Source organism: Hylobates moloch, unplaced genomic scaffold, assembly GCF_009828535.3.
Source record: "Hylobates moloch isolate HMO894 unplaced genomic scaffold, HMol_V3 SCAFFOLD_54, whole genome shotgun sequence".
NCBI lineage: Eukaryota > Metazoa > Chordata > Mammalia > Primates > Hylobatidae > Hylobates > Hylobates moloch.
In genome coordinates, this window is record NW_026652329.1 from 398,306 (window position 1) to 416,531 (window position 18,226).

The window sequence follows — 18,226 nt, forward strand, 5'->3', positions numbered from 1 at the left end:
TATAGGGTGGGGTGGTAGAGGTGTGTGTGTTGGGGGGGGTGGTAGAGGGCAGGGCACTGTGGGGCCTCTGAGGAGGGCACAGACCTCCTCACCCTGCACCTGCCCCGCACTCACCTGTAGTCCCGGAAGGTGTAGGCTGGGGGCTCTTTGACACACACGAGGGTCTCGGCATTCAGGATGCAGTTGTCCACGTGGACTGGATGACTATCATCCTTCCTCTCTGCCTGGACCTCTGGGGCCAACGTCACAGGTTAGCAAGGGAGCACCTCGGGAGACAGCATAGCTCTCTTCTTGGCAGGGGAGGTGCTTCCCAAAATGCGTTTGAGTCTATGGAATGCCCAATGAACTAGGGGGGTGTCTTTTGCTAAGCCACAAGCCTAGGGGTCAGGACAAGTCTGCAGGCTTCCTAGGACAGTTCTTGGCAGAAGTAAGCAGGGTGTGGCAAGCAGGAATGAAGGGCTCCAACCAAGGGCAGATCCTGGGCAGAATGGCACAACCCTGGTTTGTAGCTGGACTTTACAAAATACAAAGGCCCAGGGAAGCGAGAATGAGAGGTCAGGAGGTGGGAAGGACACAGGGCAGAGGGGGTCAGCCCTCCATCAGGACTGCAGGAGATGGGGCCAAGTGGCAGGAAGCAGAGCAGAGAAGAGCTGGCTAGCAAAGGGAAAGCATGAACTTCAGTGGGGCTCTAGGGTGGGGTGGGTGGAGAAACCATGCAGGGAGAAGGTCACGAAAGGGAACAGACCGGGCTCACTGTCAAATGCCAGGCAGACCACGTCTTTCCCCAACGCAAACCTTTGGCATGCTCTGTGTAGGCACCGTCACGTCGTGGTGGGTGCCTCCTTCTCCATTCCCACTTGTCCAGCCAGTCACCAGGTCCTGTCCATCCACCTCCTGCACCTGTCCATCCACCTCCTGCACCTTCCCGGGGCCTTGCTTCTTCCTCCTCCCACCGCCACTTCCTGAGTTTAGGGCTTTGCCCTTGTCCACAGAGGTCATTGCCGACCAGCTTCCCTTTTTGGTTTGAAATCTCTCCGCACACACAGCAGCAAAATGAATCCTTTAAAAGCCAAGGCCTCACCACGTCCTTCACTGCTTGATGAGGCCTCCCTGGACTCCTGGCGCCTGTGCCCGTGCTCTCCCCTCGGGGGCTTGTGACACACCCAGTTGTGTGTCTGACTGGTCCCTTTGGGTGTGCCCAGATTCTGACAGAATTCCAAATATCCTGAGGCAGAGGAAAGCCCTCTGATCTGTGCCACCTACCAATGGCCGTCAGTGCCAGGGGCCTGCTGGAGGCTCCAGTATGACAGAGCCGGCTCTGGGTCACCTGGGATCCTTGCAGCACTGACCGAACCTCTCCCCTTCTCGGACATGCAAAAGCGAATGTGGGTGGGCGAGGGAATGAGGAATAACCTCCAGGCCACTCTCACTTGTAGATCACGCAGCTCTCTCACAAATTTGGTATTTAACAATTAGTAAAAGAGAACCTGCCACATAGCTATGGTTGAGCTAAAGGATAAAAATTCCCTTGAATGTAGCTCTCCAGGATTTGGCACCTTTCTTAGTTCCCCTGACTACCGGGCTGCACAATGCCTCCACTCCTGTGCAAACACCGTCCCACCACCCGGAGTACTCCATAATCATATTCATCCTGCAAAACTAAGGAGGCTGAGGTAGGAGGATCATGAGCCCAGGAGGTCAAGCCTGCTCCATTGCACTCCAGCTTAAGTGACAGAGGAAGACCATGTCTCAAAGAAACATGGCCTTCTTTTTGTTGTTGTTGTTATTATTTTTGCTTTTAACAAACCCTTCTGTTGAGGGCTGTCTTTCAACAGATGGCAGCGAGGGAGCTGCTCAGCTCTGTATGAAACCCCGACCTGGAAGCAGGTCCTCTACGAATGGTTTACCGCCAGCTTCCCCATGAACGTGCATTGTGTGACGAGTGAGGGGTGGCTGCCTTTCTGGCTGCACCCTGTTTCCCTCTGGGAAGCCTCCTTGATCCCCAGGTAGGTTGACTATAACTTCCTCCATGCTACTGTGGCATGCATCACACTGGGATGCCACCCACGTGTTTACATGGGTTCCCCAACTGGAGAAAAGGGACCGCATCCTATTCTCTCTGTGTCTTCAGCATCCAGCACAGACCTGAGGTGCAGCATGCGTGGGGGGTGCTGCAGGGGTAATGAGGCCCACCTTCGATGGCAGTGCGGCACACCAGATGAGAGTAGGAAAAGTAGAGGGGCGTATCCAGGTGGAAGTAGGACTCCATGATGCGCCGCACCTTCTCTGTCACGTTGTAGTACAGGTGGGCACTCTGCAGAGGAACTTTGCCTTCTTGCCCCAGCTGCCAAGGAGACAGGTGGTCAGCTGCCCTGAATGCCTGATATGGTTTGGCTCTGTGTCCCTACCCAAATCTTATCTTGTAGTTCCCATAATTCCCATGTGTTGTGGAAGGGACCCAGTGGGAGATGACTGAATCATGGGGGTGGATCTTTCCCATGCTGTTCTCATAATAGTGAATAAGTCTCACGAGATCTGATGGCTTTAAAAAAAACGGAGTTTGCCTGCAGAAGTTCTCTCTGCCTGCTGCCATCCATGTAAGACGTGACTTGCTCCTCTTTGCCTTCCACTATAATTGTGAGGCTTCCCCAGCCACATGGAACTGTAAGTCCAATTAAACCTCTTTCTTTTGTAAATTGCCCAGTCTCAGGTATGTCTTTATCAGCAGCGTGAAAACGGACTAACACAATGCCCCTCTTTAGGCCGCCAGAGACAGTGAGGACCAGGCCCATCCCACGTCCCCACATCCCCACTGAAGCTGCAGCCTCTGCTGCCCACACCCAATACCCCTACCATATTCCTCTTCCTCCTCTCCTTCCTATCTCTCTTTAGGAGCACGCTGTGCATCCTGCACAGAAGCACAGCCCTCTGGAATCAGCCTTTCTAAAGAAAGCATTCTCATAGCTTTGGCGAACAGTCTTATCCTGCTCCCTCTGTTTTGATTACACTCGGTCTAACAGGATTCAAAAGTGAACCTCACTCAACATAACTCATCCTCGCTTCCTGGCAACAGGAATGTTGGCAGGGGGACCCTCTTCACCTTTCCTGTCAGCAGCCCCAACTCTTCCTCAAAGCCTGAGCTTCCCCCTTCCCCACCCCTTTCTCCACACTCTAGAATGCCCAGTGTTGATCTTACCTTGAGGGCTTTGAAGACAGTGACACCATAGAACTTTTCATTGGGAGTATGTGGGGAGGTCTGACCCCGGTAGCCATCTCCTGAGGTTGCTGCCACCTACAAGGCCCAAAACACAAGGTGATGTTAGCCAGGGCAGCTGAGGGCTTGAGAAGAGGTGGTCAACTGTGGCCAGGAAGAGGAAGGCGAAGGCTACCCCCCAAGGGGCACTTGGTGGGGGGATGCTGGACCCTCGGGGGAAGGGGCAGTCACTGGGCTTCCCTTACATTGGTCAGCCTCTGCAGCTCCTGACACTCATGGTCAGAGATTACGCCATCCATCACCACCCGCTGGGAACCATTCAGGAGTTTGGAGTTCATGGTGAGACTGATGCCTTCATACAGCAGGGGGCCACCTGCAAAGCAATGACAAAACTCTAGCTAAATCTAGCAGCAGCTAGACCAAAGACTCTCCATTGGATATTGCCTCCTTGTCACAAATAGAAATTCCAGCTGTTTCCTCTTCACCAGCAAAATCTCCTGCTAGGTCATTTTCAAAGGTAGAATGGTCCAGAGGACAGAACATAGAGCTGAAAGATGAGATTCCCAGTCCCAGCTCCATGACCAAATAGCTGCTGGCTCTTGGGCCATGACACACTGTTGAGGAAACATCAGAAACACAATCCTAAAACATGAGCTCCAGAATGAGGAAGAACTGACTTTGACTGCTAGATCCTCCATTGATTAGCTGTGTGACCTTGGCAAGTTACTTAACCTCCCTGAGGTTAATTTTAATTAATTAAAATGTTCTCATCTGTCAAACAGCATCTACCTTATATGTTTGATGCCAGTATAATGTTAAGAACAAGGAAGGCAAGTTAAAAGCTTAGCACAATATTTGGCACATGGTAAGTCCTCAAAAGTTTGGCTACCATGATATCATCATCATTATTCATTTAAAATAAGGATCTTGCAATCTGCATGACTCACCTCTCAGTTATAAGAATCAAGAGAAATAACAAAGTGAATGTGGTCTGAAAACAAAGGAATGCTGGACAAATTCTTTTCATACGCTAATCTTGTTTAATTAACCACTGTTAACTTAAGCAACTATAGGGTAAAGGTCAACATTTCTTTCTTACAGTTCTCATGGTGTTTCTCTGTGCTAGGGACATACAAATACTAGAGACTCAGTTCAACTCCACTCGATAACTGAAGCCTCAGTGTGTACCAGGAACTGTGCCAGACAGGGTGAGAGATGAATCCTAGAAGACAGTACCTGTTCTCTAACAATTATGCCAATAACTAGCACAAGACAGACCATAAATGCCCTAAGAAGTTCAAAAGAAAGGAGGGGACTCCAATCATCTGGAAGGTTAAGAAAGGCTTTACGGCAGGGCACAGTGGCTTATGCCTGTAATCCCAGCACTTTGGGAGGCCGGGGCGGGCAGATCATAAGGTCAGGAGTTTGAGACCAGCCTGGCCAACGTGGTGAAACCCTGTCTCTACTAAAAATACAAAAAAATTAGCCAGGCATGGTGCCACGTGCCTGAAATCCCAGCTACTTGGGAGGCTGAGGCAGGAGAATTGCTTGATGATCCCGGGATGTGGAGGTTGCAGAGAGCCAAAATCGTGCCACTGCCCTCCAGCCTGGGCGACAGAGTGAGACTCCGTCTCCGAAAAAAAAAGAAAGGCTTTGCAGGGTGTATCTCAGATGTCCTCATGGGCAGGGATGGTGGGAAGCGTACTAGGAGAGCCAGGTATAAACACAGACTGGTGGGCAGTGGGCGGGCTCACAGAACAAGGTGCAGTCCCGTGTGAAGAGAAGGTGTAAACAGGACAAGAGCAGAACATTCGGTTAAGGGGCAGGCACGGAGGATGGGTCAGAGACCAGTGTCTGGAAGACTGGCCTAGCTACCATGTGTGGGCAGGGGCAAGGACAGGCCAGATGAGGAGAGGGTGGGTGCAGATAGGAGATGCCAGGGCCTGAAGGAGGCTTGAGGCAATGAAAAACGGAAAAGTCTGGGGAGACAGCTGAGAAGCACTGCAGAGCACAGCCATAATCAGTAGGCCTTCCCAGCAGCTTGCAGAAAACAGGCACAGGAGGAAGAGGAGCCAAAGGAGGCCTGAAGGAGTTGAGTCTCAGTAACGGGACAAATGGTAAAAACTGGGAGAAAACAGTTTGGGAGTGGGGAGACAGGATGAGTTAATACCTATGGAAGTGGACAACACTAGTCACTCGTGTTTCTGTGACACAGGAGTCTCATTTCTTTCTTTTCTTTTTTTTTATGAGACTGACGCGCTGCCCACTGCGCTAAGAAGGCGACCTTTTCTTTTTTTTTAAAGATGAGGTCTTGCTATATTGCCCAGGCTGGATTCAAACTCCTGGGCTCAAGTGATCCTCCTGCCTCAGCCTGCTGAGTAGCTGGGATTATGAGTGTACACCACTACATCCTGGAGTCTGATTTCTAAACCAAAGGATGATTCTCAGTGCTCTTTCCAGCTGAAAGTCCCGCTGGTGAGTTAGGAAGGATGCCCACTGAACGTGCACCCTAAGGCTGGCTCATGGTGAGCTCTGCAATGCTGGGGTGGAGTGCTGCCTGGCAAATGTGGGGTGACCTGCTTGGCTCCCTGACAACAGCCAGACATGCCCCTATCTCCGTCCTCTCACCTTCCCGGGTCAGTCTGCTCACATCCAGTGACTCCTTGGTCTTCTCTTCCACGAGGGTCTCGATTTCCTTCATAAGGTTCCCAATCTCCTGAGAGATGCGTATGGCTGTTTCCCGTTCTGACCTATGAGCATAGCCGCTCTGAGGACTGCATTCCAGGGCCAGCCCTGGGCTCCACCCCGACTTCCCAAACTGGACCTGCCCACCCCTTGCCAGGAGTTCACATCTGCCTGGGCTCAGGAAGCCTCAAGTGCTTCATCAGACTGATCCAACCATGCAGTTTCTTCAAGGTCCTCACTTCTGTTTCTCTTGCAATCTCTTGGGAATCACTTCTTCTGGAGTCCATGAATCCTAAGGAGGTCAGGAAGAAATGAAAAAGGTAAGATGATCTACTTAATCTTCCAGGTGTCTCAGTGCATAAAATAAGGCCCACAGGAGTAATCCAGCTTAAAACCCTCTTCCTTTCAGGGGACAAAATGGGAGGTTTCCATATCGAAGTCCCTTCTAGCTGCCCAGTGTTCCCCTTTCATCTGTCTCTCATCCCTGCCTTGCACAGATTCCAGGCTAGCTAGGCTCAGCCTCCAACAAGTTTTCTCTCAGAATCGCACAGTGTTCCCCTCCTCCCCATTCATCTCCCCCGCTCGCTCTTTCCCCGCTCCTTTCCAGCTCCTGTATCCTAGCTCACCGGATCCACAAAGGGAATTCCAAAAACATCATAAGCGAAGAAAAGCAGTTCTTTCTCCAGTAGGCTTCGCTGTCGGTACTCCTTGGCACTCTGAGGGTACAAAGGCAAACAAATCCCCCAGAACTCAGCCCTGTCTTTTAACCTCTGGGAGTTCCCCTCCCTGGCACCCCACACTGACGCTCCCATGTGACCTGAGGCCTCCTCTCCCTACCAATGCTCTCTGTCTGTTCCCCAGTTTGAGACAAAAGTCTAATTTCTGTGTCCAAGGGCTCCTCTGCCTGGCACAAGCAACAGTACCTCTGAGGTACTGGAATAACCAGGCTTTCCTTAAGGGAAAAAGCCCTGCTCCTCCCCCATCCCAACCTCCATTAGTCTCTAGGACAGAAAATCTGATGATTCTCAGAAGTGGAAATATTCATCAAAGAAGGAGAATTCCTTCTTGACTTGTACAGGAGTCCACAAAGCAGGAAAAGGAATCAGGCATTAGGCAACTGACATGTTATTCATTTGATCTTCATAGCCACATCTGAGGTTGATACTAGTACGCTCTATCTACAGAGGAAGCATCTGAGGCACAGAGGAGATGTACCACTGTCTAAGGTGACACTACAGGACACGGGGGAGCAGTGACCTACAGTCAAACCCAGGTCTTCTGTTATCTTTTTCTTTTTTTTCATAGCAGAACGTGCATTTGGACAGACAAAGCCGGGTCTTTACAGTCCTAAAGCCCATGTGCTTCCTGCTCTGCCACCTGCCTCCTCTCAGACCCTAACCAGACCACACCCCTCCCTGAGGATGAACAGTTGCAGTGGGAGGGGCTGGCACTCTGGCCTTCCCACATGGACTCCCGGGCAAGGCTTACCCAGGGCAGGGAAACTGAGTACCTTCCACGGTCACATCTTTCCCTAGGTGCCCTGCTAATCTCCAAGCAGCAGGAGGAGGAAGGAAGAGAAAAAGACATCATCAGTTGAAATAAAACATGAGGCAGTTCAAGGAGGAATTAAAGGAGTCAATGAATCCTATGTCATCTACTATATTTACCTAAGAGGAAGAGATTACGGTTTCTCCTCAGGAGTTTACATTACTGGCTTCCGTCACCAAGTGCTATGTTATCTCATTTAACACTCTCCAATGACCCTATAAAGCTGCTATGAAGCAAACCCCACTTCCATCCTTTATTCATTCGATGCTGATTTACTGAGTGTCAGCCATGTGTCTGGAGCTGTGCCTGCACTGGGGCCAAGCAGGGAACAGATTCCGGTCACCACTAACTGGCCACAAGCCACTGCACAAGTTACTTCATCTCTCAGATGCTAACAGTCCTCATCCCCAAAGTGGGAAGAAGAGTGCCGACCTTGCAGGGCAGCTGTGATGATTAAATGAGATGATGGATACAGCCTACCCCACACAGAGCTTCGCCTGGACAGGGGCTCAACAAATGTTAGTTACCTTCTTTCCAAAAGGGGACTTCTAGTTAAAAATGCTAGATTGGCCACAGGGGTTTATTTCTCCTCACTCCCCTCAGACTCCCCTGAATGGCCATAAGGAAGGCAGGGAAAAGGTATTAACCAAGCAAGACAAAAGAGACTGGAAGTGCCATCTTAAAGCCAGATGGTCACCATCTAGTGGCTAAAGAGGACAACTACAATGACAACCCACATGTGAGGGGCAGCAAGAGGCTGTTTCTACCGGAGGCTCTCAGGCTCCAGAGCTCGGAAGGAAGAGCCTGGGTGTCTCCCTTCAGCGCAGCAGTCTTTGTGTTATACAGATATTTCTCCTGGTTTTGGAGAGAGACAGGGAAAATGCTGAAAGATGGGAGAGAACAAACAATGGCAGGAAGAAGAGATGGGAAAGAAAATGGAGACAGAAAACAGGTGAGCAGAAAAAAAAAAAAACCCAGTATTAAGTGAAAAATGATAGATCTTGGCCAAATAATATCGAGTGTCCAAGTTAGGGGTGCCAAGAGGGGAAAGAATATGCCTGCCGCGCAGTTCTGCGGGACTCAGAGAATAGACTTCTGGGCGCAGATAACGCTAATTGAGGCTCCTATGTACTCCCCACACTCCCTCCCTGTGCTCCCTTCTCCTCTGAATAACAAGCCAAGTGAGTGAACTCACATCTGGCCCCAACACTGACACCTGGCCCCTGCCCTGCATGTGCAGCGCTGACTCCCCTCTGCTAACCCACTCTTCTGCCCTCAGGTCTGAGTTCAGCTGGCAGCTGTCATAACAGAAGGAAGTCTCTCACCTCACGGGGGCCGATGGATCTGGTGTGTTCTTCTCCAAGCATAGCTGCATAATAGGCCAAATTTTGGTTCATCACCTCGTCATTGGGGAAGAAGAGAAGATAGGTCTTGGCACATTCAACAGCCTGTGAATAATTCCCAACTGCAAAGTGGAAAGAAGAATGGCTGAGAGGAAAGAGTCAAAAGGAAAGGATCAAATCCTGGCACCAGGGACCACTTAGTGTTCAGTCTCCACAAAGCTTGAGGCAATGGCAATATGACAAGGTGGTGCCTGCTACTTAACATGATGGCCTGGTTTCAGGGTCAGGAGTTATGGAATACACATAGAATGTGTGATTAATTTTAAGGTGAGGTGGTCAATGTCCTCAGGGCTGCCTAACAATGAAACAGAAAAGAATCAGAATTCTCTGAATGCCTACATCTTTTAAGATTCACAAATAATTCCAATACCCCTTAATATTTTGCCTCAATACACTCAATCATTAGATCAATCTCCCTGTCTTCCTACCTTCTTTTTTCTATAGATTTTCAGGAGACAGGGAAGATTACAATAGCAGATTGTCTCTTTGGCAAAATAGTTCTTGTTGATATTTGTTAGTCACCTCAACTCAACTGTAAATATTGTACACTCATCAATATGTTTGTAATGCTTAGCACACAGTAGGAACTCTGCAAAGAGTTGGTTTTCTGGGTACTAATTGGCAGCCCCACAAAAGCATCAGTGCTATACCAGGGACAGGGCTGGCAAATGTCCTCTGAGCTAGTTTAAACAGTGGCATACCCTTATTTTGCTGTTAACTTTAATTCAAAAGCAAAAATAGATTACAAGTTATAGAAGGGACAAGAGATGAGGTCCTAAGTCTCCCTCCCCCAGGTTTTTGGGTTGCTGGTATTGGCTTCCTAGGCCAGTTGTTTATAACAAGCTACCCAGGGATCACTTGGCATGGTGCCTCCCATAGCTACTGAAAGAAGCCAAACACCTTGAGGAAGTAAGTGGCTGTAATCCATGCCCACCTTGCCTTTAGTTACTTAGTTAGCCAGCAGAGAAAGAGGAAGGAAAGTAGGCCTTACTGTTATAGTAGGCAAACTGCAGATAATTATAATGTGATGGGAGGAAGTCTTCAAAGGGCTTCTCTCGACTTGGGTGGGAAGCAAGCTCGGTGACACAGTTCTGCTTACAGCTGAGGACCTGGATATAATGATCTGAAAGGAATCAAAGAGAAGGAATAACTATGAGGTCACTCTTTAGGACTCAAATTCTGGTTAAGATGAACAAATCCAAATGGAAGCAATTTTTCATCAGCTTCTCAGATTTAATAAATTGAGGAATGAGGGTGAAAATTCCCCATTTATATTATCAGATGGTGACCTTAGAGTCCCAGGAGGCCTGGCTGAAGTTCTGGCTCTGAAATGCACGCACCTGTGATGGCCTGGAAGAGGTCAGCGTTGTACTCAAGGTAGTTGTAGCCATCGTAGTCATAGGGCCCTTCGCAGAGGGCACGGCACTCCTCATAGGCCACAAAGTATTCTTGCAGCGCTACCTCTAGGTGGGGCACAGCTTCCTGTGGCTGTTCCTCTGAGTAGAGTCGCACTCCCAGTCGAAATTCTTGCTACTGGGAAGAAGGGGCACTCAAATGCAGGCCACAGAGGAGGAACCCTCTCTCCTTGCCCTCAGCCACCTTCACAGGGGTCCTAATTTCCTGTTCCTCAGGTTATGGATGGAAAGGGGTGACCAGGGTACCACTACAGAATGAAGGCCTTTTGTAAATGGTCTTTACAAAACATTTAGCTCTGGAAATTTAAAAACATTTAGCTCTTTTTTTCTTTTTTTGAGAGAGTCTCACTCTGTTGCCCAGGCTGGACTGCAGTGGCACAATCTCAGCTCACCTGCAACCTCCACCTCCTGGGTTCAAGCGATTCTCTTGCCTCAGCCTCCCTAGTAGCTGGGATTACACTGTGCCCAGCTAATTTTTGTATTTTAGTAAAGACGGGGTTTCAACATGTTGGCCAGGCTGGTCTCGAACTCCTAACCTCAAGCAATCCTCCCACCTTGGCCTCCTAAAGTGCTGGGATTACAGGTGTGAGCCACTGTGCCTGGCCAAAAAACATTTAACTCTTAATCTAGATGAAAGATATCTGGGAGTTCATTATGATTTTCTTGTACTTTTCTCCCCACCCCCCATTAGTGATAGATTCTTGCACTTTTTTTTTTTTTTTTTTGAGTTGGAGTTTCACTCTTGTTGCCCAGGCTGGAGTGCAATGGTGCGATCTTGGCTCATCGCAACCTCCGCCTCCAGGGTTCAAGCAATTCTCCTGCCTCAGCCTCCAGAGTAGCTGGGATTACAGGTGTGCGCCACCACGCCTGGCTAATTTTGTGTTTTTAGTAGAGATGGGGTTTTGTCATGTTGGTCTGGCTGGTCTTGAACTCCTGACCTCAGGTGATCTGCCTGCCTCGGCCTCCCAAAGTGCTGGGATTACAGGCGTGAGCCACTGTGCCTGGCCCAGGTTCTTGCACTTTTTTGTAGGGCTAACAGTTTTCAAATAAACACAACTTACTTTTTGTTTTGTTTTGTTTTGTTTTGTTTTGAGACAGAGTCTTTTTTTTTGAGACAGACAGCCCAGGCTGGAGGGCAGTGGCATGATCTCAGCTCACTGCAACCTCCACCTCCTGTTCAAGTGATTCTAGCACCTCAGCCTCCTGAGAAGCTGGGATTACAGGCATACACCATCACACCTGGTTAATTTTTGTATTTGTAGTAGAGACAGGATTTCACCATGTTGGCCAGGCTGGTCTTGAACTTCTGGCCTCAAGTGATCCACTCACCTTGGCCTCCCAAAGTGCTGGGATTACAAGCATGAGCCACCATACCTGGCCGACACAACTTACCTTTTTTTTTGTGATGGCGTCTCACTCTGTCACCCAGGCTGGAATGCAGTGGCGCAATCTCAGCTCACTGCAACCTCCGCCTCCCAGGTTCAAGCAATTCTCCTGCCTCAGGCTCCTGAGTAGCTGGGAATACAGGCACACACCACCACGCTCAGCTAATTTTTGTATTTTTAGTAGAGACAGGGATTCACCATGTTGGGCAGGATGGTCTCGATCTCCTGACCTTGTGACCCACCCTCCTTGGCCTTCCAAAGTGCTGGGATGACAGGTGTGATCTACTGCACCTGGCCACAACTTACTTTTAAAAGTCATTCTTTTTTTTTTTTTTTTTTGACTCTTGCTCTGTCACCCAGGCTGGAGTGCAGTGGCACAATCTTGGCCCACTGCAACCTCCACCTTCCGGGTTCAAGCTATTCTCCTGCCTCCGTGTCGAGTAGCTGGGATTACGGGTGCGCGCCACCATGCCTGGCTAATTTTTGTATTTTTAGTAGAGATGGGGTTTCACCATATTAGCCAGGCTGGTCTCAAACTCCTGACCTCAAGTGATCCACCCACCTCGGCCTCCCAAAGTGCTGGGATTACAGGTGTTAGCCACTGCGCCTGGCCTAAAAGTCATTCTTATATTGTTTCTAACATTCCTATTTCATAATTAAAATATAAGGAACCGTAAGCTCTCTATAAAATGCTATATCATCACAGACAGTCTCTCCTTTGGAACAGACTTTTCCTGCTAAACAAATAGAATAAGAACATTGAGGGATACTGTAACATTTATTGTAGTGAAAATCAAAAACATACATGATGAAAAAAATGTGACTAGTGAATTAATATAATCTCTGCATAAGATGGACTATCATGCAGCCATAAACAATTATGTTTTCAAATAAAACTGAAGACATGAGAAAAGACTCATGATAATAATGTTAGTTAAAAAATGATGATGGGGCTGGCCATGGTGGCTCACACCTGTAATCCCAGCACTTTGGGAGGCCAAGGCTGTAGGATCGCTTGAGGCCAGGAGTTTGAAATCAGCCTGGGCAACATAGTGAGACCCCGTCTCTACAAAAAATAAAAACAATAGCTGGGTGTGGTGGTGCATGCCTCTAGTCCCAGCTATTTGTGAGGCTGAGGCGGGAGGATCACTTGAGCCCAGGAGGTCAAGGCTGCAGTGAGCCATGATCACACCATTGCACTGCAGCCTGGATGACAAAGTGAGACCCTGCCTCAAAAAAAATAAAAAAGATGATAAAAAATGCATACACAATATAACACCAAATTAGATGAAAAAAATCATATACGGAAGACTTAAAAAATAGGGCAAAATATAAACTGGTTTTCTTAAGGTGGCAGTATTACAAATGATTACTTTTTGTTTTATACTTACCTACATTTCTACAATGTTATACAATGAACATTTATTACTTCTGTAATGTAATTAGAAAACAACCTTAGTAATGTCATTTAAAAAAAAACAAAAGAATGCATGCCTGTAGTCCCAACTACTCAGGAGGCCGAGACTAGAGGGTCTCTTGAATCCAGGAATTTGAGGTTACAGTGAGCTATGATCAAGCCACTGCATTCCAGCCTGGGTGACAGAGCAAGACTCTGTCTCTAAAATAAATTTAAAAAGAAAGAGAGAAAGATGGGGATAAAGTTTTTTTCACCATATGGGGTTGAGTCTCAAGATCCTTGAAGTCAGCCTCCTTCACTCCAGACATGGTTTGGTAATAGTCTAGGTTCTGCCGCATTTCCATGTGCTCAGGATTGCCCACGAAGAAGGTGTGTGCTGCGGCGACAGCTTTCTCCAACTTGTTGATCTAAGAATGAAGCATGAGAAGGTAGGTAATGCTCACATCCAAACTCTGAACGTTTGTGTCCACATGAGCAGTCCACATAAACAGGAAATCCCTGCCTCCCTGAGCCCTCCACTCACCATGCCCAGCCCCTGCCAGCCCCAGGAAGCACACCTATTGCAGGAACTACCCACGACAGATTAGGAGCACAGTGCCCTGGGCAGATTTGTAGCTCTTTCCCAAGTCAGATTTAGGGGTTCCCCAGATTACAGGAAGTAGCAATGTTCTATTTTAAAACAAAGGTCATATTGTATGGGGAGTGCTGTGAAAGACTGACTGCCCATATAATATGTTTTCATGCCGGGCGCGGTGGCTCAGGTCTGTAATCCCAGCATTTTCAGAGGCCGAGGCAGGTGGATCACTTGAGCTCAGGAGTTCAAGACCAGTCTGGGCAACATGGTGAAACCCTGTCTTTACAAAAAATACAAAAATTACATGGTACTGTATGCCTGCAGTCCCAGCTACTCTGCAGGCTGAGGTGGAAGGATTGCTTGGGCCTGGGAGGCAGAGGTTGCAGTGAGCCAAGATGGTGCCACAGCACTCCAGCTTGGGTGACAGAGCAGGACCCTGACTCAAAAAAAAAAAAAAAAGTATACATATATATATATATATTTCATGATTCAAATGTAATGCCTGAGCTGAAGAAATTCTGTGACTTCAAGGATTTAGAGGTAGAGAAAAAAGAGCAGCTAACAGACTATGCCTAAGAATTTTCCTAGAAAAAATTTTTTTTTTTTTTTGCATAAAATAAAATGAAGAATTTTTGAGACATTTAGGGAAAAGGTGGATGGCTAAAAATTCTAAGGTCTTTTACTAAGTCCAGACATAGTATTTTCTGACTCAAACCTCAGGGCTCATGAGGTTCAAACAAATAGCTCCAAGAAATCAGAGGGGGTGGTCGGGGGCGGTAGCTCACGCCTATAATCCCAGCACTTTGGGAGGCCAAAGGGGGCAGATTACTTGAGGTCAGGAGTTTGAGACCAGCCTGGACAACATGGTGAAACCCCATCTCTACCAAAAATACAAAAATTAGCTGGGCATTGTGGCGCACACCCGTAATCCCAGCTTCTTAGGAGGCTGAGGCAGGAGAATCGCTTGAACCCGGGAGGCGGAAGTTACAGTGAGCCGAGATCGCGGCGCTGTACTCCAGCCTGGGTGACAGAGCAAGACTCTGTCTAAAAAAAAAAAAAAAAAAGAAATCCAAGGGGGAGAAATAGGCTACAGACCTATTTCAATGCCCACAGCAATGGACTCCAGCATGTCAAAGTAACACAGGTTTCATATATAGAATCTAACCAAATAAATCACTGATGATCTAGTAATTAACTATGTGGACACTGGTATCAAAGAGACCAGCCGTGGCCGGGCACGGGGGCTCACGCCTGTAATACCAGCACTTTGGGAGGCTGAGGTGGGCAGATCATGAGGTCAGGAGTTTGAGACCAGCCTGACCAACATGGTGAAACCCCATCTCTACTAAAAATACAAAAAATAGCTGGGCGTGGTGGCGTGTGCCTGTAATCCCAGCTACTCGGGAGGCTGAGGCAGGAGAATCGCTTGAACCCAGGAGGTGGAGGTTGCAGTGAGCCGAGATCGCACCATTGCACTCTAGCTTGGGCAACAAGAGCGAAACTCCATCTCAAAAAAAAAAAAAAGAAAAGAGGGCCGGCGCGGTGGCTCACGCCTGTAATCCCAGCACTTTGGGAGGCCAAGGCGGGTGGATCACAAGGTCAGGAGATCGAGACCATCCTGGCCAATATGGTGAAACCCCGTCTCTACTAAAAATACAAAAGTTAGCCAGGTGTGATGGCACGTGCCTGTAATCCCAGCTACTCGGGAGGCTGCGGCAGGAGAATCACTTGAACCAGAAAACCAGAAGTCAGAGGTTGCAGTGAACCGAGGTCACCACTGCACTCCAGCCTGGCAACAGCGAGACTCCATCTCAAAAAAAAAAAAAAAGAAAGAAAGAAAAGAGACCAGCTAGCAGCACATCTGGGCTTAATGACTCACTGACTGGCTGGGCAGTAGACAAGATACTTAAAGTTTACTTTCTAAACTCAGTTTCCCTAATCTATCATCTGGAGATAGCATTCTCTAGCTATCTCCTAGCATTGTTGAGAGTTCAACGAGATAATATACGTGCCGCCTGTAATACATGGTGCTGGGCACAGATTAAGTGCTCAATAAATTTTAGGTGGTATGATTAATATGCTAAGAAAACTTATTTTCTTATCATTGGTACTAGTAAAGTCACACTAAAAGAGTCAGCCCTGGTTAGGTGACCCAAGGTAAATAACTCCCCATCACTGTACCTCAGTTTCTTTAACTGTAAAATTAGAAATTTTCTCAGGTCTGTCCCTTTTATGCAATTACTCTATCTCTCGTGTCTTTCAGCACTGCCCCTGCCCTTCTCTGTTCTCCCTCATGTCCTCACTCCTCTCTCCACCCCCAGCCTTCTTTACTCCCTAAGCACTGAGGTACTTAACCTCCTCTCTGGGGACAAATGCCTGTCTCCTAATCATGTGCCACCACTTTCTCCTTCTTCCAAGGCTCATTCACCATGGCTTCCAGAATAAGCATTTTAAAACCCAAATCTGAGGATGGCTCCCTGCAGTCCGCAGAATTCTCTTCCACATCTGGCTTCACTGACCTTTCTAGCCTCTTCTCCTACTACTCCCCACACACATCTCGACATTGCAATCACAACAATTCATTTTTTTTTTCCTGAATACATCATGCTTTGGTTCTACTTTTCCCTCTAGCTGGAGGAACCTTCTTTCCTCTCCCCCTGGCAATACTTAGGACAGGCTTCAATATTACCTCTTCTTTGAAGTCTAATTTCTCTGAGATAAAGCTAGAGTCTCCCTCCTTTGTGCTCCCACAGCCCTAAGTATATGCCCTTGCAGTAGCCCTTACTACAGTAACTCTTAACCGCAAAGCAAGACAAAGCAAAGACGTTAGTCGAGCATTTAATTACTTGTACAAGAACTGGAATGCAGTAGGTATGCAATACATGTTTGTCAAATAGTTTTAGAAAGTGCTATGATGAAGCGACATAACCAAAGACATAATGCAATTATTTTGATTTCAAGTCCAGCGCTCTTCCGAGTAACTAGGAAAAATGAGGGGAACTGTGTAGGTAGAATGCTGTGGGGGGGTGGAAATCTGAGGTCCCCAAGAATCTCTAAGTCTCTCTTTAGGTCGAATCGAAGGTCTTTTAAACTACAGATATAACAGATATAATGCACAACTCTTTATGCCCCACCCCCAATACAGTGGGACTAATAACAGCATCTACCTGACAGGATATTGCGAAGATTAGGGCAAATGCGTTAATAAATGCAAACTGCTTAAAATAGTGCCTGGAAGTACGTGCTGGCTATCGTCATCATCATCATCACCATCACCACCACCAAACAAGCCTGGAACGCTCCAAGCCCAAGTGTACACTTGGACACATGGCACTCTGGCATTCCTAAAAATACTCATTTTCTTTGTAAACCTGACAGACTAGCCAGAGGGTCCCCCCCCCCCCCCCCCCCCAACAAGCAGGGTCAGGCAGCCCCTGCTGGCGACGTGGCAACCTCACATCCTGAAAGAGAGCTGCTGAATCAAACAGCAGGAAAAGCACCACTGGAAAACCAACCGGAAGGAAGATATTGTAGACCGCTACTAGCTTCTCACTCGGACACTTACAATGACATCAGGACGGGAGACCCAAACTGCCGCTTTAATTCCTTCCAGGAGATTTCCCAGGGAACAAAATGGCCATGAGTTTTGCTTGGCCTGTGCCCTAACCCCAGGCTGGACCTTTGGGGTTAGCATCTGCCCATGCGAACTGGGCGAGGAAGATCTCCTGCCAGGAAGCAGCTCTCCCCGGCTCCGAGGAGAGTTCCCCAGCCAGGAGGCCACTTTCCCCTCCCTGCGGACACTTCCCCGATCCCCCAAGCTCCCCAGGTCCCCTGCAACACTCCTCTCCCCAGAAGGGCCCCGGCCGCCCGGCTCCGGGCAGGTCTGCACCTTGAAGTAGGCGACCTGCAGGTAGTTGTAGGGGCTCCGCTTGCGGAACTCCAGCTCCATCTCTTCGCTGAGCGAGTGGGCGGCCGGCGGCCCGAGGCAGCGGCGCAGGCAGGCGGCGCGGCGCAGGAGGCCCCCGAAGAAGCTCAGGTCGCGCAGGGCGGCGGCGCCCGAGGCCTGGGCCGGGCTGGGGGACCAGTCGGGGTCCAGCTCCCACGGGAAGTCGGCGGCACACTGGGTGCGGCAGCGCAGGCGAAGGGCGCGGAGGGCTGCCCGGGAGCGCAGCGCCCGTTCCATGCTCAGGACCACCCCGGGCCAGTCCCCGCGCGCGTAGGCTGCGGTCCCCTCGGCGAAGAGCAGATCAGGCGTCACCATGCCCCATCCTGTCTCGGACTCGACCTCGGCTTGGGAGGCAGTGGCCACGACAGCCAGCAGTGTGGTCAGCAGCTTCAACGCGCGTGCCGCCATCGCTCCCTCAGACCTAACGGGACCGCCAGCCACCCGCCACGGAGGCCGGAGTCCCACCCCCGGCGAAGGCCCGTCCCCGGGCGAAGCCCCATCTCCCCAGCCGGGCAGCGCATGCCCAAGAGGCTTGCACCGCCTCTTTTCCTTTCAGTCAACCCGGATCCACCCACCGGCCCTCAGCGAATCCCGGCGCGTCAGCCGGAGCCCCGCCTCCGAGCTCAGGCCTTGCTCAGG

The 18,226-nt window shown here is 49.2% G+C and overlaps 1 protein-coding gene across 1 annotated transcript in view; it reads right to left on the bottom strand.

Moving 5' to 3' along the window:
- The window catches only part of LOC116463708 (prolyl 3-hydroxylase 1-like), a 25,055-nt gene extending 6,969 nt beyond the window's left edge, over window positions 1-18,086 (bottom strand). Inside the window, exons 1-12 of the mRNA XM_032146931.2 lie at window positions 17,531-18,086; window positions 13,322-13,474; window positions 10,191-10,380; window positions 9,842-9,973; window positions 8,773-8,912; window positions 6,526-6,615; window positions 6,139-6,191; window positions 5,843-5,964; window positions 3,460-3,587; window positions 3,197-3,292; window positions 2,194-2,344; window positions 115-232 (exon numbers count right to left, since the gene is read on the bottom strand). Of these exons, the coding sequence (XP_032002822.1) occupies window positions 115-232; window positions 2,194-2,344; window positions 3,197-3,292; window positions 3,460-3,587; window positions 5,843-5,964; window positions 6,139-6,191; window positions 6,526-6,615; window positions 8,773-8,912; window positions 9,842-9,973; window positions 10,191-10,380; window positions 13,322-13,474; window positions 17,531-17,995 (1,838 nt within the window). The 5' untranslated portion in view covers window positions 17,996-18,086. The remainder of the gene's footprint in view (window positions 1-114; window positions 233-2,193; window positions 2,345-3,196; window positions 3,293-3,459; window positions 3,588-5,842; window positions 5,965-6,138; window positions 6,192-6,525; window positions 6,616-8,772; window positions 8,913-9,841; window positions 9,974-10,190; window positions 10,381-13,321; window positions 13,475-17,530) is intronic.
- Window positions 18,087-18,226: the final 140 nt, after the last annotated feature.